The sequence below is a fragment of the Mugil cephalus genome, chromosome 6 (assembly GCF_022458985.1).
Source record: "Mugil cephalus isolate CIBA_MC_2020 chromosome 6, CIBA_Mcephalus_1.1, whole genome shotgun sequence".
Classification (NCBI taxonomy): domain Eukaryota; kingdom Metazoa; phylum Chordata; class Actinopteri; order Mugiliformes; family Mugilidae; genus Mugil; species Mugil cephalus.
Window position 1 is genome coordinate 9949051 of NC_061775.1, and position 23139 is coordinate 9972189.

The window sequence follows — 23139 nt, forward strand, 5'->3', positions numbered from 1 at the left end:
CTTACATTAAAATAAATAAATAAAAAAAAATAATAATATATATGTGCGTCAAAGTCATCGGAGGGGTGCAGCAAATGTATATTTATTATGTACACATGGCATGAAGAAATAACAAAAATATGACAATCAAGTATTAACCACAGACTTGTTGAAGAAACAGGTACACATACAATGCTGCCACAGACGAAGAGGACATGTTCTTTTAAAAAAGAAAAGAGCAAAAAAACATTACAGGGTAGTTTGTGAGTTGCTAGTGTATGTTCAGCCAGTGTGAGGCAGTAGTGAACCATTAAAGAACAGTGCAAAAGAAAAAAAAAAGCTCCACTAATGAGACTGAGCGATGCTGGAGAAGTACTCCAACATGTCCTGGATGGTAAACTCCATGGTGATTCCAGATCCAGGGTAACATCTGCCTATCAAATCTTCAAAGTGCTTGTACTGACGGATGAACTCGTCTTGCATGGAGTGCCACACCACCTAGTGGAGGAAACAGGGGAGTAAAAAAAGTGTCAGGATGGGGAACAGCTGAGCAGTTTCTTCTCACACAAGTTCAGAGTTACTCACCTGTAGAAGACTTTCTTCTTCACACAGATGTTTGTCAACCTTCTTGTAAAGGTTGTCGAGTCCCTTTTTCACCTCCTTGCCGGGGTACTCTTTGATAACTTTGCGCAGCTCTTGTTTGTTGAAGGCCAGCTGGTAGCTCACCTCCTCTTCACGTATACCCTGGGCTACACGCGCTTCAACTCCTTCAAAGAAATGCTGCAAGCGAGAGATAACGGTAACGGGTCACACTTCCCAACCACCCGACCTCTTACACTGTGAAAACGTGAGAACCGCATGAAAATTCCTCTTACGTTGAGTTTTTCTAGAGGCTGGCCCAGAGAGTTGATTACGTAAGACTGCAGATGGTCTGTGTATTTGTGCTTGGCCTCTCGCCTCTCTGCGTCCAGGCAGGAAATCTTCAGACGTGACAACGTAGAAAAGATGTGGTGGAAATTCTCCATCATCACGACGTCCCGTGGCGTTTTCTGGCTTTCATTGGCTACCTTCTCCACTGAAAAGACAATCAGAATTCAGAGGGCCTCACTTCAATACCACGTCTCCTATCGTCAACCAATATTTGATCTCCTGGTAACCGGTGGTCTCACCATTCATGAACACGGCCCTGATAAGTTTGACATAAGCTTTATCCAGGTCCCCTCGACGCTCCGCGTTGCGGAAGATCGTTTCAGCCAGTTCAGCAAACTCCTCAAACCCGACGACGAAAGACAGGATGCCAACTTTGCTTTTCTTAGAAATCTTCACTTCCTCCATCTGCCTGATCTGACCAGACTGTAGCAAAAATAGATATTTAAATCAAAAACATTAATTTACTGTTTCATTGGTGGATGTCGTCACAAAACAAGTGAAAGGTCAATGTCAAGTTTATAATAACTAGGACTGCCCTCTACTCACAATGCATTTGTCAAAGTTCCTCTTGACAGTGACCAGCACATTTCCCAGAGTAGTGCTGAGGTAAGAGGCCGGGTCAACGTTCTCAGCGGTCCACACGTGGTGACTCATTTTCACCAGCATGTACAGAGAGTGGAAGCTGTCGATCTTGTCACCAAGAGCGATGAGGCTGTTGAGCTCTGTCTCGATGCTCTGGAAGATTTTATTCATCATCATCCGCACGGTGTCTTTCCTTTAGTTTGAGGAAAAAAAAAAAAAAAACAGGAATAATGTTTTTGAATGGGGACATGGTTCGTATAAATTTATAAATGTTAGCAACACGTGCTCAAGTACTCACTCTGATGACAAGGAGTGTCTGTGTTCTGCCTGGGGAGGAATTCGTGATGGCATGCTTCCATCTGATTCCTCTGTTTCAGGCTGACAGGACAACAGAAATAAAATACGACGGATCTTAGCATGGACATACATGGTAGCTGAAATCACGGCAGCCGCTCTCATTGAGGTTGAGAATAAGATGTCTTAGAAGCGAGTACAGCAACATTGTCAATGTTAATGCAATTTGCTCTTTCCGTCACAGCCAGTACGTTATCAGAGATGTACCTGTGCAAGAGGGGGTGTAACTGTCTGGTGCTGCTGCAGCTTGAAGAACTTGCTGATGAAGTCTTGTTCTGCGAGACAGAGAGGCTCCAGCTCACTGAGGACCTGCTCAAATATCTGCAGAGACAGAGGATTCTTCCCATTGAGTCTCTCGAAACAGAACAAAGTGCGCACACACAGACTGACTTCTTTTCTAATTCTAAAGCTTTGATTTAAATCTCTGACAGCGTCACCTTGTCAAACTTGGTCCTGTCAGCCACGTCAAGGTCGGAGGCGGACATGTTGCCCATGTCCAGGAGCGAGGAGGACTGAGATCGCCGGCTGTTGGAGCCCTGCACTGTCAGCTTGTTCAGGCTTGAAGTTGAGCCTGTCAACTTCCCAGAGCTGCCATGCAGGCCGACTGCAGCACGACAAATATAGTGTGATTTAACGTCATGTGTAAAGTGAGTCGAACTGTAAGCTAATGCAAAGTCAATTAGGACAATAATCAAAAAGCTGAGTAGTTAAATAATTAAAAATAACACAAGGTTATTTGCCATTTATTACTGAATTAGAGCATTTGACATTTAACACCACTGATATTTAGCACAAACCATCCAGGTAATGATTTGCAGGGCTACGTATCAGGGCGAGCGAACAGGTTTAAGCAAAGGACTCCTTTTAGTGCAGTCATGTCGGTGACCGTGGTGAGAAGCAAAGTGGGTAAATGACAGTGGAATAGCTCCATCCAAATGTCATACTTACTTTCCGTTTCCTGTTTGAGTGCACTCTCTTTCCGCGGAAGCGTAGCTGCAGCCAGTTAGAAAGGCAGGCATCAAAGACAGACACAGGTTAGGCTTAAAACATGCAGCATGGGAGAGGTTGAAGCTAGATGTTAGATGTACAAAAAGTTACAAATACGGTGACGTGCACTGCAGCAGCTTAGGTAGTAGCTCGGACGAACCTTTGGAAAACAAATTCTTTTTGTTTTCAGAAAGAAAAGCTAATACAGAGTGCAGAAAGCAGAGTTGTATAATTCCGCCCAAAAGTAAAGCTCAACCAAGGATCCTGTTCAGGTTTAAAATTTTAAGAAGTGAGCATGTAACGCCCCTGTGCAAATGGAAGAGGAGATATTACTGCAGGATAAACGTAGAAGCAGGACTTTGGAAGAACACATAAGTTTGGAGAAAATGTGCTTTTGGTAACAAAGTCAATTCAGGAAACGCTGCAAAAGAATGAGGCCTTTGTTTCCTTATTTATACATGAATATTTCATTAATCACTGCGTGACAGTACAATGTAAACACTGGAAAACCAATTCTAATCGCTTTGGCATAAGCTGAGATGACAGACTACACCAATGTCATCGGGTTACCAGAAGAGAAAAACAACATCATGTCGACACTCTGACAGCCCCGCGCATTATAGCTCTTACCAAATTTGCCTTTGGCCTCTTTGGATGTACCCGCCATCTTTATCTTGGCGACCTCAAAGAAGTCTTTGATTTCTCGCTCATATAGCCTGCTCATATAATCAACATAGGTCTGAAAAAAAGAGAGAGGACATTTGTTAAGATGCACAATTTACTACATCATGAATGCGTCTTCAGTTTGGAAAATACATTAATTCACGTTCAAACAAAGCATTAAATATTAAGTCCATATGTTCATTTTGAGGTCCAATATTCCCATGGATTTAAATGGTGGATATCAGCCTCACTGTTAACTGAAATTAGGTTTGTTATGTTTTCATAACTATTTTATAACTACTATTTCATTCATAACAATGGAACTTTTGTGCCATTATGTGCCATTACCACAGTAACCAAAATAGATGTGAGAATAACATCAATCCATCTATCCCATCTGACCCCAGGCCACAAAATTAAACCTATTGCGTGGGATTTTTACATTTGAAAAATCAAGCCCATACTAACTGAGTTAACATAATGCTGATCGAGCCAATCGGTGCCAGGTAAATCTCTCTGAATTTTGCAAGATAGAGAGTTTTAAATTTGGTGCCTGTGGCAGAGACAGAACAGCTTACAGCCACCAGTGAAATCGACTTTAGGACGACGTGTCTCATGTACAAGATAAGGAACAAAACTTGGGATTCAGACGCAGCATCAGGCTCCAGTCAAAAAAAAAAAGACAAAGAAAGAAAGAACACGGATTACAGCTACTGTGGCTTTTCTTCACTGAGAGTGCTGAAAGAAGAGAAGGGACAGAGGGAGACACATTTCCCCCACAGTAGCTTCAGTTATTTTGTATGGTAAGAGCACTTACCCTTGACAGGCCCTCATACTTCTCCCTATGGGTGTTCTTTAGCCACTCCATGAGCTTAGCGTAGCGCAGCAGGTCCCTGTGGAGCGGGCTGTGTTTGGGCAGGGTCAGCTCAGGTGAGTGCTGTGACAGGGTGGAGCTCTGGTCGTGGCCCTGAGTGACACAGTGAGGACAGATAATTAACAATTACATTCGACATAAAACCACAACAATAGGAGAAATTTTACATTCAGTCCCATTCCATCTTTCTACAGTAAAACACGCCACACTTGCTTCCTATCTCTAATTTATATGGAGATTGGTTTAAACTCCACATCCGACACATTCTCAGCTCAACTTACCGATTTTACATCTCTCCTATGCCCATATCGATGTTGTGCACACTTACCCTCAGTGTTAGCTTGTTCAGTGTACACTGCTGTTACCATAAGACATGCACGCAGAGCAAACAGGCACAGCGCTTCATGATATGAGAACATTAGCAACAAAGCCATGTTACATAGCACCCAAACATGAGAAGCCCTCGGCCGAGGTGAGGCGAGACAGATGGTACCTCTTCAGCTCTGAGGTCAGATGAAACATGTTAAGTCGTTAGAAACCTATTCCATGCAATAGATAATGCACGGTGGTGGAAAGCCTGAGGTCTCAAGGCATGTGCGCCGTAGTGAGGTGTGAGAGGTCAAAACATTAGCAAAGAAGGGGGCATGGTGGGTGGTTGCTGTGAGGGTACTCACTGGAAGTGACAGACAGGAAGACCTATAGAACTGAGGGATGGTCATTTTGAAGTGACTGAAGTGGTTGAACTGACACAGAGACAGAGAGCAAAGTGGGATGGTTTAAAGTGAGCAACACAGGGAGTCAAGAATAGGAAGGACACAGCTGGAAGGAAACGACAAAGAAAGCCCAGGAAGAGTCTCAGCTGAACAGGAGGTGCGTGAGGGGAAAGAGAGACAGAAATAGAGGGAGAGCCTGGAAAAGAACAGGAAAGACTAAGGCCCTCCATTTCACAGCGCACACTCATCAGGCAGGTTCTGGCTAGCTATTCTATCTGCTTCCATGACTTTGTTCACAGTTACTGTGGTGTTTATTATCAGATGCATAAGTGGCAGAAATTAGTTTTAAATTCATATTGGTCCAAGGGGATGAACATACCTTTGAATATTTGAGTTTTGTAGGAAACCCAAGCTAACATATAGCCAAAAAGACAATATATTTGCATACTGTCATACACACACACTGATCAGCATTTATTCATCGGATCAAATTCATTTCAGAAAAACTAACCTAATACGTTGTTCCTAAATAATTCCTGAACCTCAGTCCACTAAATAGAGAGTACGGCTACGTTTAATGCTCCCAAACGCGTTCCGACAATAGGAAGTGAGTTACCTGATGAACAAACACATTGTTGAGGTGATTGGTGAGGCGGCGAGCGAAGGTGTCCCTCAGCTCAGCAAACAGGAGCTGTTGCTGCTTCACAGCCATAAGCTTGTCGTGGCCTACAGAGAGACAACGCTTTAATGTTTAATGTGACATCTAGCTGAAAAAAAAACTAAGTGCCAATTCAGCCAATCAGCAAGTAGTCAATTACACTTCAAGTGGGAACTAACCTGGTCGCAGAGCCACGTTCATGCACTGCAGAAGAGCTTCAGAGGCGTTAATGCAGGCCTCAATGCCTTTAGGGGAAGTCAGGTCTCCCTCCTGCAAAGCCCTGATGTGTCCCTTTGACAAGTCCATGTAGTTCTATGTGAGGAAAGACGTATACTCATCAAACGATGTCTATTCATCGAGCAATACATTTAATTTTAACTTGACCTCCGCATATTTTTTGGCTTTAGTATTCTAATTAAATATGCTACATAAATCCTGACAGTATAATATGTTCCTAACCACCAAGAACTGGATCTCATCCAGGAGTTTGCCGTTGTTGGTGTTGCTGATCTGGATGAGGCGGTTGCTCTGTGAGATCTGGTCCATCTGCTCCTTGACGCTCTGGAGCATCTCCTCGTAGCTGCTCAGCTTCCCCTCGATGGTGTCCACCTCTGCCAGCGCCTCATCCAGCAACTGCATCAGGATGTTTACTTGCTTCTCTGATGCCATGATGGACTGAATGTTGGCCTTAAAATAAGAACCAATAAAGAGGGTCTATTAACCACTGACGTGCATCGCTCGACAAACTAAATCAATGATTACATTTATGCATCTCGCAAGAGAGTTTCAAAGGTAAAGGCACTGACGTAGCTTCACTCACCCCATCTAAAACCTGCAGCTCTTTGAAGAGCTTCTCTGCGAAAGCCTCAGCATTGGAGATGGCGTACTCGCACATTTCCATCATGCCCTCGATGTCCTGCTCTTCACGGGTGCTAAGCTCCTGGTAGTCATCCAGAGCATCCTCATCTCCTCCTGCAACACTCTGGCTCTCGCCGCTTGGCACAGATTCTAAGACCATGGAAAGAGATGAGAAACATTTGCAAGCCATTAGCAAGAGCATAACCTCTGAGACACGCTCTTCTGACTCTTCTGACTTCTTAAAAGGACAACTACAAACACAGCTGAGGTCAGTAATTGGGAGGGCTAACAAATACTTTTGATTTTAAAACTGGTGTACAGTTGTACATATTTAAAACCAGCGATGAAAAGGTAGCATGGACATAGGCGCAAAATGTGGCAAGTAGTTAAAAAAGTACAAGTATGTCGACATTCTGAAATGTGACAAGCAGCTAATGAAAATCTGCCCTCTACGTTACTCTGGATAAGCTTAGGTCAATAAGATACACAATATTTAAATGGGCAAATGTCACTGAATAATCATATGAATTAAGGTGGAATAGACAAGTAAAAAAAAAAAAGGTGGAGTAAAAATATGAACTAGATGTGTGTTATAATCAATCATGCCCATCCATATTTAATGACGTCATGTAAATAGCAGGGGCTTTGGGGAGGTGAGCGTCTCTAATGAGAATGGGAGGTTGATTTCATGGAAATGGAGAGGAGTGAGGAGAGGGGAAGTTAAGTCCTACCAACCTTCCGCTTTAGGAAGTTCTGGCCAGAGAGAGTTTCAGAGAGAAAAGTGAGAATAAAGAAGAATTTAACACAGAAAAGCATACCACAAATCAGGACACAGAGAAGAGGCGGATTATTTTACAAAACATGCTGCTAATAAATAAAATAAAGCAAGATCCAAGAGAGAGTTTGACTTTTGGGATAAATAGGAAAGTGCACAAATGCACAAATGCACATTCGCGTTAGGGTCAACACTGTTGTATAAGAGAAAGAGGCACGCCTTAAAACAAATATAATCAAATCGCGTAAAGAGGCATGCAGTCACAAGGGGCGGTTAAAGATAGATCATTTACACACCTTCCAGTAGCTGAGAACTGACATTCACAAACTCCACCTTCTTCCTCAGATAACGCTGGTTCAGCTTCCAAATGCAGGAAATGAAGGAGTTTTTTTCAGCTGTGCTGCTGGCCAGCCATCTATAAACCTTCTCAAAATGGAGGTCAAATTCAGGGTTTTCCTAAACCGTAAGAGTAAAGCAAGAGTAAAGAATTAGTCCAAACGGCATGATAAAGAAGACTTTTATAACAACCTAAATTATTCATTATTTTTCCAACCTTGCTTGCATCTTTGGCATCTACTTCTGTCAGGTCTCTGAGTTCCCAGGTCTGCTGACGCTTATAGAAGTCCCCTTTGTCCGATTTTTTCACTTTGACCACTTTGACCTGGACAGGCCTCTCTGTGGTAACTGGAAAGGGACGAAGCAGATTATTTAAGAAACGTGTGCGTTCGATCATTGGTAAAAACTTACAGGTGTTTCTGCGGATAACACCCACATACCGGTGGCACACAAGAAGCAGTTCTTTTTCTTCTTCCCAGCCTTGCAGACGTTGACGATGCCAAGGAGACGCTCATCATTGGGTGTGAAGATGTCCCTCTGGAGAGCATGCTTGATGGCTGTCATGGTGGTTACTGACATACAGAACAGGTGTGTGTTACCATATGGGATGCACAATCATTATACATTCATAAACGCTCACCGTCAAGTGTTATTAACATGTCATCTCACGTAAAATGGGCTTGTCTTCCCAACTGTCACAACAATCTCTAAACACCACCTGATGTTGTTTAATATATATATATGGTTTTTGTCTTTGATTTCAGACTTTGTGGACATGTATTAAGGTTATACTGAATAATATTTTAAGAGATTTTGAGTCGTTTGCCATTCCGACCTCTTTTCCAACGGTGTTAGCTTAATAAAGGGTATTAGAGGCGTTGACGTGTAACGTAGTGGCCAGGAAACATTACAAATGGGTTACAATTCTCAGCTAGCGGTTTTGGCTATGTGAACGCAGACAAAACAGCCCGAGGCCCTTCCTAAAATAAATGTCCTGAAGTCCTCTCTGTGGCTCCTGCCTGCTAACGTCTCTGCTAGGTGGTGAGAGCTAGCAGCTGTTAGCATAAAATAGGGTAGTTGCAGAAACCGAACAGAAATGTATGACAACGCGCACTAAATAATTAACTAATCCGCTGTCAGATTTTTGAAACCAAAACACGTTCTGTGTGTATTTTGACAGAGGCATACATATATAGATAAATAGCTGTTACCTTGTTTTTGTGAGTCCACCAGCCTCCTGCAAAGCACCGCCCTCTCGCTTCCGGGTTCTCAGACGGGGTCACGTGACGGACCGGCGTCAACAAAAGAGGAGTTTACAGGAAATTATCATATTAATTGATCCCAAACGTCAAGGGTTTTGATTGCCCTTTGATTGAGGGCGGGTCCAATGGAAATATTATATTGCTCAAAGATCACAAATGATGGCTTTTTAATGTGTAAACTTATATTTATGTGGCCTACTTTGGTAATTAGGAATATACCTTTATTTGCCAGTTCAAACACTAGTAAAACTAAGGCTGTAGTTTAGTAGTATTGTGTTGTACTGACACAAGTCATTTCGACAACCCCTCTTTTTAACAGAAACAATTCAGTTTAATTGAATCCAGTTCAACATCACTGCAAATTACATCCTCCATGATGATCACACAGTTAAATTACCACCTTTTTGATGCTATTTCCACATCCTGTTTGGGGGGGGGGGGGGGGGGGGCAGTGCAGGACTGTTATATTAGAATGTATTATTTTTCACTAGAGTCCCTCTTTTTTTTTTAAGAAGTTCACCTTATCTTTAGTTGTAGAATTTATAATATAACTGCAAATATAGTCTGTAGTAAAACCCTCCAATGTATTATCGTCAGTAAATTCCTCTATATTCAGATTATAATGTAAATACATACATAGTCCTGCTCGTGTGTGGCAGCCAGATTTAGATGTTTACTGTGAATTAAATTCAAAGACAACTTTCAAAATAAGAAATTTCAGAACAGCGCACAGAAGGCTTATGTAAGAGAGAAGAAGATGGAGAGGAAAAGGTCAGTGATGGCAAGAGGTCATTCCCCTCAGGACTTCATAAAACTTTACGCTGATCAAAACCAGTTTCTCTACAAAAAAGAGTTTACAATGCGTTTTGAACATTTCACCAGTAATAGATCAGCAATCTATGTTACATTTTTATCAGGATATTTTGTTAACCTGATGTACATAAGGTTTCTGGAGTGTTTGTATCGGTAGGTTTTTACCTTATACAATGCGTCATATCATCTACAATACAGGGCCTTTAAGTTGTATCAAAACATGACCTTTTTAAGACACCAGATGGCATTGTTAAGCTACAAAAAAAAATCTGCTTCAGTAAAATCCATTACCAGTTGCACTCGTGCATTTCATGTTTGTGACAATAGAAATAAAACAAAATTAAAAAAAGGCTTGAAGCAAATAGTCGAGAGAGGCCATAAAGTGATGGTGAGCAAACCAATGAACGACTCAACCCAAATGTCAACACAGTGAGTCATCCAAGTGATGGAGATGAAAATCAAGGCTTAACAAGTGATCTGCAAACAATGCCTTGAGGTACAATGTCTGCCTTGAAGTTACTGTGCAAGGACAGTTTTAGATTTCCCAGCTGGTGATTGTGGCATGCACTGTCACCACCGGTTAGATTCAGCCTCTTGCTGCATGTGACGTAAGCTTTCGCACAACTCCCCTGCGATGGAGATATTTCTAAACATGTCTAAAATTGTGATATGTGTCCTCATGCACTTTTTCACCTCTTGCCCTGTCTCTAGATAGACAGACAGCATGTTTACAGGTCCCTGTAGTGTCTTTCCACATGTCGTGAGAGAAGATGAACTGTTACTGGCTCTGTACGTTGTAGTTGCTGCACATACATCAGATGTGTCACATAATAATCATTTTACAGAGCTATGGCTTTAATATGGAAACAAACATAAGGGTTATGAAGTCTTCCATCGAGGAGAATGGTGGGGAAATTTACCTTAAGTGTAGGTATTTTTAAATGTCATCATGATGCATTAAATAATCAGGATCGGTTACTAAGTTGGTTTATTATCACAAGATGTTCATTTGATTCTACATCTTTAAGCATCTTTGTCAGATTGTTATTTCACGCTTATTACAACAACTTTCTTCATATTATTTCAGTGAAGGATGCACGTGTTTGGGATGTTGTGCGCATAAAAAGTAATCTTTTTCTGTCAAACATGTGTAATATACATCGAAACACCACACACAAACAATACACACTCATATTGCAAAACAGAAACACACAGACACATATGCGCACACACACAAAGACACGCACGCGCAACCATTTCTGTTTTTCGCATGTTGTGCTCTCTGTGATTCATCCACAGTTTCTGCTGTTCTGGTACTTATGTCTATATATTTTTGTGAATGTCAAAGATCAGTAGCCGGTGCTGACGTCGATGTTCCTACAACAGCCTGACGCCGGGGCCAGAATGAGCTCATCGGACCGGAACAGCTACTGTGGCTTTAGCGTGGGACGTTAAGATAGCGTATTTACTCACTCGCAGTCGATTTAGGAGAAGGAGACAAACAAAGAGGGCCACTGCAGGTGAGAGGTTTCCCCTCTAAATTAACTTGTTGTGTCACAGTGCCACTCTGCCGCCGCCGAGGGAGCCCCGGCGACACGCGCGGTCGATGACGTGCTGATGTCACATGCAAACAGAACAGCTTCCCAGCTCCTGGGGAAGGTGATTACATCTGTGTAATCTATTTGACATTCACACCGGTGATTAACGGCAGATACCATTTTCTATTTCTGTTTGACATCTGGAACATTTGAGTCGCTATCTGGATGGCATTTTGTGCAGCCTTTAATATGCTTCAAGGAGGCATCACTAGTGCTGTTTTAGGCCTGTATTTAGGTCTTCTGTAAACATGCTCGCAAATCCACATATGCCCAAGCTAATCTACTACCGCGATCTCCTTGGCGTTGAGGTCATAGCTTTTACATGTTTGAACAACACCAGACTGATCAGTGCCTTCTCTTTAAACATACAGTGACTCAAGTAAACCTCCGCCATTGTTTCAGAAGTCTCTCTCTCTCTCTTTTTTTTTTTTTTTTTATCTTACTTTGTTCTATATACAGTGTAAATGGCGCCTGACCCGAGCTGTGCAAACAAACTCACTGGATCAACAAAGAAGCAGACAGCTGCATGAAAACTTGTTGAGCATTCGTCCCACTTGGGTAACCTCATCTCGAGGTGAGGTCTTTGCTCATCACTGCCAAATTACACATAAAGAAGAACACGGTAGTCATCCGAAGTGAAGTGTAAGCATGAGAGCCGCTATTACATGAGCAGTGCTCCATGTAGAGCTCTTTGCTTGTTACCAGGGTCAATCATGTGTGCGATTTTGTTTTAAAGTAATCATGTAATTTAAAGCGCAGACATGTGTGCGCGATGTCCAGGTCTCTCAGCCGATTGTTTACATGACCTCCTGAGACCTGGAAAAACAAAAAAATAAAAAAAATTGGGAATCTCGGTTATTATGCGACAATAAAAAAATAAATAAAATGCATTTTTAGGACATTAGTCTTTCCTCTGCTTCTTCTTCTTCTTTTCTGCCGAAAAGCCTGAAAAAAATTAAAAAAATTAAACATTAAACTTGAAACCTTGCACTTAATATGAAAGCATTAGCTTAGCATTTTGTTTTTGTTGACTGTCGTCCACATTTAACAAGTATTTGTTCCACTGTTTGCATCATGTTTAGTGCCTGACTGTCTGTTAATGATATGTCTGCAGATATTAGTCTGTAGTTTCAGATCCCTCATATAGTTGTGACAGAATTATGCAGGGAGCTGGTCAGTGCTGTTTCCCAAGTTTCTAAATGACCTTTGACATGTCTTGAGCTGACTGCTTCGTATTTTGTGAATCTTCTGGCTGACTTTTTTGGTCAGAAAGTGGAATTCTCTGTTAGAAAGTAGAGTGTAGTATAGTAGTAACGTCGTACCCTACATAAAACCCAGAACACAGCACCCCCACTGCAAGGTAGAACATAGAATACTTTAACAATCCTTAAGTAATTTCACCAAACAACTCTAAGTAGTGAAGTTGGAAAGACAAATCTATCGGTGAGCAATTTCAAATCACAACCAACCTTTGTTGAGTTCACTGAAGCACTTCAAGCAACACATCACCCTCCACGAAGGAACAGAGACACCGGAGTACCAGACAAAAAGCCATTGTTGCGGCCATTGCTGTTGGCGTCTCTGTGGGTGAGGGGGCCTGCTGCCATCATGATAGCAAAAGCTGGTGTCTTTTATTAACAGTCTTTTTGGTCATAGTGGAAGAGGAACAGCAACAGTTTCAACTGCAGCATGAAGGCATCATTACTTTGTACTGTTTGTCTTTATTTAAAGATTTTGTCATTGCTCTTTTTCACCATGACAAGAGATGATGTGGATATTGTTTGCTGTGCTTAGAACAAGGATTCCCAATGTCCTACCACAGTCCACAGAGGAGAAGGCACTCGCCACCTGTGGTCAAAATCAAAATGATGAGCTGTCCACTATCGTCCTTGCTCAGTTTCTCAATCAGAGAATCGGCTATGCGGTCATTTAGCACCTATGAAAAGTGACACTGACATGATTGCCACAGTTTTTGTTTTGCTTTCATCATTTCTCTTAAAAAGAATTTCTAAGTTTATAAAATTTCCTTGTGCCTCTCTTAAAGGCTGAACTGAACAGTGATGGCTATTCAGGTCTATGATGAACAGTATGACAAGCAAAAGGTCCTGGCCTCCAAATTCCCTAGATCAACATGTCTGTGAAGGTTCTAAGTCATCCAGCTCATGGTATGTCCAAAAAGCGTTTAAAGAGGCTTGTAGAATACTTTTCTACAAGTCCAGTTGCCTTTTTTAACACCTTTTGGACACACGAGGCCATGTAGGTTTGAATTTTTTCCCCTTAATAATAAAAACCTTTCAGTTAAAACTGTGTTTTGTGTTTACTTGTCTTGTCTATGTCTTATATTTTAATTTGTGTGCTGATCTGAAACAAACAAATAAGAATTCAGTAACGGTGCAAACACTTTTTCACACAATTGTATGTTGTTATATATATATATATATATATACATGACTATATTAATGTTATATAGTCATGTATATTAAAAAAAAAAATGAAATGTTAGAGAGGATCTTTGCAAAATGTCAGTATTGTACATTTCACATTTGTCATATTGAGGGGTAGGGGATATCTTATTGCTAACATTCATTTAGGAGACTGCCTCCACAGGAAATTGTAAATGTGCCTTGATTGAGTGTGATAGTCAGTGATGGTAAAATATAATGATACTTATAGCCATGTAGTGAAACATAATTGCTCAAGAACCCATGATATGAGATTAGGTTTAAGTGGATTTCTGTGACTTGATACAACCAGCGCATGTAGCTTTATGAGTGTGAGCTCTGAAGCAGATTTTTATGGAGAGAATGATCAAATTTGCGAAAAATATCTGCTTTATATTCAGATTCCATAATAATATATGCTTACCTAATAATATCCAATGTCATACCACAAGAAATTTTCTGATTTTGCTTGCAATCCAAACCAAGCAGTGACATTAGTGGATTGTTGGAATAATATGTAAAGATTCTTTTTTATATATATTATATATATATATACAGTTTTTGTTTTCTTTATGTAACTGCTACTCTACATTAGATGAGAACACTATTTCCATGCATTGAGCAAAGTTTTTAACCAAGGAAGCAGCTTCCTTTTTGAGCACAAGATGGAAACAAAACTGGTGTTGGTGGCACAGCAATTGGTTTTTATAATTACAAAGGTTAACTGTCTTTGTAGGAGGATGTGACTTGTTAATAGGTCACTCTCCCTGCTCATTTTCCGTGTTCCCACACAGATCAGCTGCATAAGAACTGACAAAAGTTTCTGGCAGAGGGCTTGATAGTAGTTAGTATGAATAAATATTAAAATACCCCTTAAATAAAGCTAGGCACCTAGCTTAGCTCAAAGACCAGAAAGGAGGAGAGTGCTAGCTTAGCCCTGTCCAAACCCACCTGTTAAACAACAAATTTTCTTATTTACAGTTTTGTTGTTGTGTGTATTGCAGACAGTTTGATCTATAACATGTTTTTGGATGCTAGTAGGCAGGTTCAAGCAAAACTAGCTGTTTACTTTTGTTTCCGTTCCTTATGGTATAAGCTAGCTGACTCTTAGCATTAGCTTCATATAGCTAAGTGTTGTCCTGAGCTTCCAATGTAATCTTTGCCAGGAAACTAATAAAAATATTTCACGCAATTTCATAATTTTCAGATTTGTCAAGGTGCAAGTAGCAGGCAATTATTTGAGTGCTTGAGCCTATTCCATTCATTGCTACGTCTTGAATTTGTATTAGAATTAGAGCTAAATAAAGACATTAACCTGTGTTACGGCTGCAAGATGCAACAATGCGTGAATCATAAACAATAACCTTCATTGAATACCTCTGGGTTTTAACTAAGAAAAAAAAAACTCCAATAAGACCCGCACATGCAAATGCCAGTCAACTTAGAGAACCTTTTAAAGGTCACGACATTTCCAGACATCTCCGGACCAAAGGGAGCTTTCTCCAGAGGTTTCGGAAGACAAGTACCACATCATATCATGTTACTGGAGTGACTTCAGTGTCAACAGATATACCGTTTCACATGAAAAGGTCTTAAAAATGAACGCTCCTGAGGTAAATCTACCAAAAACAATGACATCAGTTTGCTATGTTTGCCCACTGACCTCCACTGTTTGGTCTTGAATTATGACAATAAGGGAAAGTGGGAGATTACAGAGGACAGATTAGCGTGGGAGGATGACAAGGGTGGAGATGAGTGAGATGGCTCCCTGAATTGCTCAATTATCAATAGACTCCATTTGATGCCATTTATCCTATTCGGCAAACACATGAGATTTGGAAGACAAAGCTGAGATAAGAGCAGGACATTTGACTGTACTTCTCTGTAAAGTGTGTTTCACATTTACACAGCAATAACCTCCGCATACTATATTAGCTTTCATTTTTACAGTGATATAACACTGTATGTTTAGTAAAAGCATTTCACTTTCATGAAGGCAATCAATCTAAATAGTGCTGTATACCTCTAAAGGCGATGTATCATATATGACCCCATGTTGAAAAACCCTATAAAATATCTCCAGTAAATCTTTCTAATCTTTCTTGCATTATCTTGATCTTTTCCTCATCTCTCACCCTGCCACCTCAGTTGTCCCACATCTCCTCTCCATTGCACTTTAATAAATCCAAACTATCCTCTTGCAACAATGACAGCAATTACCTCCCAAGTAAACCAACCTTCCTTTGTAATAGCCTATTAGTACATTTTATATTCATGATGGGTTTTGCTGGAGAAGAAAACGACAGGGGTTGTTTCATTTTACAATGCTGTCTGGTTTATTGTAACAGACCAAAGTGAAATGTGGCGCCTATGAGTGTTTCTGCTTTCACACACTCCGCTTCGCACAAAGACCAATGCATTACCTGAGCACCACAAGAAAAGGTAATTCAGTAATGAGAGATAATGAGTCTTTCCAATAATGAAGTCAATTTAAATGTAGGCTGACGTGGCAGAGTAAATGCAAGTTTTTCTGAAAAGTTGAAAATGGTGGCATTATTCATACAATTACACGTATTATTTTGTTGTGTGGACCATAGGCTGTTTGATTGGCATTAAAAATGATCACGAAAAATTGGAGACATGTTTTTCTTTTTCTTTTTCTGACATTGTCTCGTGATTCCTGCTTTAAAACAAATTGGAAGCTTTGGAGTTCGGCTGTTGCTGCAATTAAAGGATACATTTGGGATAAGTTATTTTCCTTGTCTTTTGGTGTAAATTGAGAGAGATAAAAAAAAAAGAAAAAAGAGGAAAAATCTTTGCAATCTGCTCCGTTGTAATCTTGACACCAGGTTGACAAAATAACTTGTTGGTGCAGGTCCCTTCAGCTGTTGTGTCTCATCGCTGACCATCTGGGACATTTGGCAGGGAAGACTTCTTATACTTAAAATGTATCGTGGCGGATAACCATTTATGCCATTTATATTTCATTTGAAAGGTGTGACAAATGACACAATAACCAACCACAAATGGTGTGATTTTGCTGAAGACATTACATAGTGGTTCCGGCGACTGCTGATCATTACAGTGAGGCTCAAGCGTGAAATAACATTTTCTATCTAACAGGTGCGGGAACATACAAAAGAATATTTTACATTCACTCATGGTGTTATTTGCCCTTGTGCCTCTGAATATACATGTAGTCTAATCAGCATGTTCCATGGAGGACATCATCCAAATTACTCTCACAGACTGCCATATTAGGAGAGATGTTTTGATTGCAGATGCCGGTTTCACAATTTTATGTTGTCTTTTGCTTTCAAACCATGGATCTAGCATTTAAGACAATAATTCAAAGTGTCAGAAATGATTCTGTTCATCTGTAAAAGGCCTGATTTCAATGAGAAGGTGGTTGATTATCTGAAGTGAGTGTCATTAGTGTCTTAATCCATTACATGTCATTGCACTAATTGTCACTTCCCTTTATTCTGGATTTGCCTGTAACATACTCCATCACTGGAGTGGACAGTCAGAAGGGACTTGTCTATAAGCAGGCACTTTCTGGTTGGTATTTTACCAGGAACTTAATTTAGATCCTGATCCTTGTATTGGAAGTGCACTAGTTCTGAAGGTTCCTAGTCCATGGGGAAAATCCCTGCAGTGGAAAAACCTAAGGATATGTGCTCTTCAGAATCTGGGACACTGTGCATTATGGGGTTCCAGAAGCAGTGGCATATCAGTAACATAGTGCAGTAGCTGCCAGTGGCAATCCTACGCAAAATTTAACCTGATTGGTTTGCCTGCTCTAATTGTACCCTTCAATTAATTAGTTCTACTCGTTTATACTTTGTAATGTTGGTACTTTTCTGATGGTTTCCGGCTGGACTCGATACTTTATCCAGCTTCTTTTGTTTGTCTCTGTACCTCCCCGAAGCATCACGTCCCGCTAACCTGTTGATCCGGTCTATTAACTTTATTGGATCTAATGACGCAGTCACAGAGCGCGAGGAGGGTGTACTACACAGCCTTCATATTCGTCTGACGTGAGACACAAACTGTCAGAGGAGCAAGAAGTCGTAAAAAAAAGGAGAAAAAAAAGAAAGAAAGAAAAAAAGAAAAGAAAGGCGCCAGCCAGAGCGTGGAAATGAGGACCTTCCAGAGCCAAAGGCAGCCTGCACAGCGCGGAGCCCCCAGCATCAGCAGCAGCAGCGCCATGAGTCCGCTCAGCACCGCCAGCATCACCCTCGCTGCCCTGCTCCTCCTCACCGTACCAGTATGTCAAAGTAAGTCCGGCAATATTTTATTTCCACTCATTTCCAATGTATTTCTTTTTGTAGGTTTCTTTTATTATAATTATTATTCTGTCAAAGAACTTCTAATAATCAAACCTTTCCCCCCATTTGTTATCAAAGTCACATAAAGTGTATAAATACTTTTGCATTTTATTGCTTTGCATTATTGTAACTAAATACAAAACGAATCAATCAGAGCCTTTTCTTCTCAGATTTAAGATCATTTAGGTAAAGGGGCAAAAATCATAAAACACGCAACATACGAAAAAGCATTAATTTGGCTAGCGATTCAACAATTAATTTAATATAGCTGAAAATAGTTGTTCAATCTTATATTTTATTTTTATTTTTATATTTATATTTTCTGTTGTGTGTCTGTATAATAATAACCGTTTATTTGATAAATGCTCCAAAGTGATGATGTTTTTCCAGAGATTAAAATATACAGTGGACAGTTGTAAATTACAAATGTAATGTGATAATATAATTATTGTTGTACAGACTTTTCCTCCTAATTCTAATTTCTAATCATATTAGTGTAAATACTATATATATATATATATAATGGATGATAAATAAAATGGGGTTGCCCATTGTATTTATCATCCATTATTTTATGGGACCATCCATCTTACAAAGAATGAGAAAAAGAAAAAAAGGTTCTTCTGTTGCAGTCTCTGGCTCTCTCTCCGTCTACTAACTGACATAAAGTCACAAATGACTGAGATGTGTGTAGATGTGGGCTGACAGTCCGTTTGTTCGCCGATGCCAAAGTGATCTTTGTCCTTTGTCAACATTGTGAGAGTCAACATTGCAAGCTGCTGACATAATTATCTTGTAGAAACCTTCAACTTCAGAAAATCTGTGTTATTTTCAATTCACAATTATTTTCCAACGCAGATATCCATCAGTAAGTAATCTTACATCAGTACACTGGACAATAACCCCCTCCATGTTCCTCAGTAAAGCTCTTACCCCGCTAATGGACTTCAACTGCAATCATGTCAGAGCATATGGGGGATGTTATTCGTCATTACTACATACTGTAGCTGCGGCGCTATGGACCTGTGGCTTACACAATATAATCATGTATCATTACAGCTCGGTCAATAAAAGTTTGTGGACAAATGTGAACACTTTATATTTTTTGAGCATAATTAAAAGAGTCTTAACCATTTACGTGTGTGTCTCCGCGTTGTGTAAACTGAAAGGCGCTCCAGCAGATCTTCAGCAGGCCCCAACAGATCAGAGGCAGCTACTCAGCCAGGTACGCGCTTCTGTTCTGCTCCTTCCTTTGTGTTTTTCCCTTCTGTTGCTGCACTCCTCCATCATCCTCTGTGCTGCTCCACAGATAGACGCCGTGTGCTCATCCTACCTCTCTGCAGACCTGAAGTTTTGGGTGAGTGAGGTCCGGCATTAAAACAACTGCATGAGTAACGCAGAGCAGCTTGTTTATTTGCACAATCATTACATGTCATTATTAGAGGATTATTGTTGTTGTTTTTTATTTAACAAAAGTTTGGTCATTTTGTTCCCAGGCATCTGATGTCTTAGGAGAACTCTGTGTCTTGATGCTGATTCAGAAGTCAAAGGTGCGCAATACACAGTTGTTTATGTCTCAGAATATGTAACAGGAGAGTGGTAACATGTAACTAATGGCAGCTTTTCTTCCATACTGTTGGTGCATGTGGTTTTGTTAAAGTTTACAAAGTGACACATTTTGTTGTCATTATCTTGTTGCTCAGGAACTGAAAGTGAGAGAACAAAGTAAAAGGGTGAGTAAAAGTCAAATCTTTGTATGAGTTATTTCCTCTGACATGACTGGACCAGACCCCAGGATTAAACCAAATCTGATGTGTTGTGTATTTCTGTCGTCATCCTTACTTTTTGCACTCTATGTGCAGTTTTTATTCCAATACTCACAACCACACGGTTGCGCCTTTTCACAGAGAATGGTAAGTGAGTTAAAAGATGAAGTCACACTGCTGCAGTACATTTCCTGACCCATATAAGCAACTTGCATCGTTTTACAACCGTACCTGTACTTTTTATTTAACACTTCTCATTAAATGAACTTTCTGTCAAAGTAGTTTAATACCAGAAATGGAACCTGCACATCATTCCCCAAACCAAAATGCATGCAGGTGCTCGTGAATGAACGCACGCGGACACATGCTTGCTTGTCCTAATACGCACAAGTATAAAGTGCAAGAAGGAAAACAAACCACCAAGGCAGGATTTCACTCGTTTCACTGCTTGCCGTCCCTCTCGAGCTCTGCATGCTTATTCTTGCCGGCACCCCTTTGTGTTGGGAGGTGACGCCGCAGCTCCACAGCCAGCTTGATATTCTGTCTGCATGTGAACTCGGAGAGATTAAGTCTGCCCTCTCCATCTGTCCTTCACGCGGCACAACACAAATGTCATTTGAGTAAAAAAGGAAAAGTTTCAAATGTTGCAGAACATGAAATTAGGCCATTTGTATGCGGCTTTTAAATCATCTACTGCACTGTTATTGAAAGAAAAAAGAAAAAAATCAACACGGACCAGATCCATGGAGCCTTTTCTCTGCAGCCGTTACCGAAAAAGCGTGACACATCATTCATCATTGGACTCTTTTGTGTGAGCTAAATTATGATTACATACGTGCTTTGTACGTATTCTTCTCCGTTTGTGTTCCTCAAAGCCAACATACCTACAACACATGCATGGCTTTATATGAAACAAAACAACACATTTCTGAATGTTCAGCTTCGCCATCACCACAGTGTTAAATAATACGTTACGTCAAAACACAGAGGCTTTAGAAAAGTTGAGGAAGCTTTAATGTTGCGCCTGCAGTTCTGTGTCGCATGTTCCTGTGTGTTGACCTGACGGAGACGGTGTTTCTCTCTTTGCTGGTGTGTACGCCTTTACGTTGTGACTGAGTGCCTTTTGTGTCTTGCTTTGTGTTATGTGTGCGTGTCCGGCTCCTGAGTTCCACCCTCTTCTGCATCTAGTTTCTCAAGCTCACACCAGAAGAGAAGGAGGAATCATCAGTTCTCCTGGTGGTCTCTGCTTGCTCGCAAAAAGCTGACTGACAAAACAAAGTCATTACGAATAAATACTTTTCTTTCATATGAAAACAGAGGCGACCAGTGATGGAAACATTTCATCGTATTCCACTTTCTGTTATATTTTGCTATGCTTAATGAAGTCGGTTATGAACAGTTACTGCTTTAAAGACTTTTCTCATATCTCTTAGTGACAGCAGGACAATGCTGATAAACAGAAAGTGAGTTTCAGTGTGCAGAGTGGGAGTAGCACACTGTACTTGTATGTTCGCAGCAAATGTTGATACTGCTCCGTTCTGCAGTTGATTCCAGTGTGTTTTCCCCTCACATGTCAATAATCCTGCTTCATATCTGGCAGCTCTCCCCTGTGTACGAGCTCGGAATACATTAGTTGTTCTTTTCCAAGCTGCCAGTAATTACAGTCTAAAATTAGTGCAGCTGACAGGTGAACTTATCCCTCATTGCTGTCAAGCTCTGACATTCACAAAGTGGGCCTGCAGGAAATGTGTAAGAGCGAGAAACGTGGGGAGCGTGTGTTTTGGAAAATCCAGATGTGAGCGTTTCGAGTGGGTGCGCGCTGTCAGCTTTGCCGGCGGAGGGGCGGTGCAGTGAGCGCAGAGGAAAAACGGAAACAAGAAAGGGGTGAGACACTTTCAAAAGTTAAATTGTGTAGTTTTTTTTGTGTTTGTGCAGGCTGAACTCCAGGGACCTGGGGGAATCCAGAGCAGAGGCTACTTCCTCTACCGGGTATGAACATGTCTGTGACAGGAAAGTTGAAGGAAATAAACAAGACAAACATGAAAAGGTGAACTCATCAGATTGTGTTTGCACTTACAGCCACGAAACGGAAGAAGATCCTTAGAATATGAGTGAATTGAAGGTAATGCTCCCATGATGTTTTGATGTCACAGTGTTTGGGAATTCAGGGGACTGTACAAAATCTATTAGAAGTGGGGCAGGGACTGTGAAACTGGTTGTACATTTTTTTCTTTTTTAGGAGGCAACAGTGCTCTGTACTATGCAGGGATCCATAATAGATTCTTTTTATTCCAATCACGAACAACGAGCAGATGATCTAAAAAAAAAAAATGACTTCACGATCAGCTTTATTCTGCTATAAAGAATATGTAATACACTTGGATCTCTTTCGTTCTTGAACAGCTATTAAAATGTTCCACTAATGCTACAGTGAAAATTTGTATGTGTTTTCACACCCTTCCTATTTGCTGTCGAACTTCCATCTCCATCCTTGTGGAAATACCACGTCTGTATGGAGTTAGAGTGATGAAATCTGTGTGTCATGTGTGCTTTACAGTCTCCACCTACAGAGACAACACAGACCCTGAGACCCGAGCCGCTGCACCACGACTGAGTGATCCATACTCCAACCACAGCCCTCTGCCACCGCTGTATAGTGATGTTTGAATGTACACAATGAAGATGAATTCAAATATTATTCGTTTGTCCAAATTTTATTTTGTGTTCTACGTGGGTTGTTTGCATTAAAACTGCTCTAATGTGACCGAGTGCTGTTGTGTCAGTTTCAGCTTATCAGGCATTGCAAATAGTTGTGTTGTTGTGCATTTGGTAAGAATGTGCAGTGTGAATCAGAGCAGTCACAGTCTTAGTTGAAAACATATCAGGACATTTGAATCATGAAAATAAATAAATCAAATCTGAAATTAGATAAAGCTTTTACACCAACTGTAAAATATTAAGCACTTGTTTTATAAATAATCAAGTTACCAACTAATGAAGTTAAGTACATTTCTATATGATATCTAGATGAGCTGCACGGGCAATCTTAGTGCCATGCTACCGGTCAGAATATTATCTATCCTGTTAAAACGTCTATAGGACTAAATGTGAAAAGCTGCTTGCAAAACAAACAAACAAAAAAAACATAATCATGAACTTGTACAATAAAATAAGAAATATCTGGATTTACTGTATTTCTGCTACTGTGTTTTTTTTTTT

At 40.6% G+C, this 23139-nt stretch overlaps 2 protein-coding genes across 7 annotated transcripts; one reads left to right on the plus strand and one right to left on the minus strand.

Annotated features, from left to right (window-relative positions):
* Positions 1-57: 57 nt before the first annotated feature.
* On the minus strand, positions 58-9003 carry exoc1 (exocyst complex component 1). 6 transcript variants are annotated; one of them, XM_047586734.1, is made up of 21 exons: positions 8921-9003; positions 8150-8281; positions 7927-8057; positions 7670-7829; positions 7334-7351; positions 6561-6748; positions 6200-6427; positions 5920-6052; positions 5699-5808; positions 5044-5112; positions 4313-4462; positions 3463-3571; positions 2794-2838; positions 2283-2449; positions 2053-2166; positions 1790-1869; positions 1456-1684; positions 1149-1332; positions 855-1054; positions 565-759; positions 58-477 (listed from the first exon to the last, which is right to left on the minus strand). In XM_047586734.1, the coding sequence occupies exons 2-21, from the start codon at positions 8271-8273 to the stop codon at positions 325-327; spliced, it is 2787 nt and encodes a 928-aa protein (XP_047442690.1). In that variant the 5' UTR covers positions 8274-8281; positions 8921-9003; the 3' UTR covers positions 58-324. The 6 variants fall into 6 exon arrangements, with proteins under 6 accessions (XP_047442690.1, XP_047442691.1, XP_047442693.1 ...); XM_047586735.1 differs by lacking the exon at positions 7334-7351; XM_047586737.1 differs by lacking the exon at positions 5044-5112.
* Positions 9004-17784: 8781 nt separating this feature from the next.
* nmu (neuromedin U) lies at positions 17785-22684 on the plus strand. Its single transcript, XM_047587652.1, has 8 exons — positions 17785-18103; positions 19324-19379; positions 19464-19511; positions 19651-19704; positions 19858-19887; positions 21856-21909; positions 22000-22042; positions 22478-22684. Exons 1-7 carry the CDS (start codon positions 17965-17967, stop codon positions 22033-22035), a joined length of 417 nt encoding a protein of 138 aa, XP_047443608.1. The 5' UTR covers positions 17785-17964; the 3' UTR covers positions 22036-22042; positions 22478-22684.
* The last annotated feature ends 455 nt before the right edge of the window (positions 22685-23139 follow it).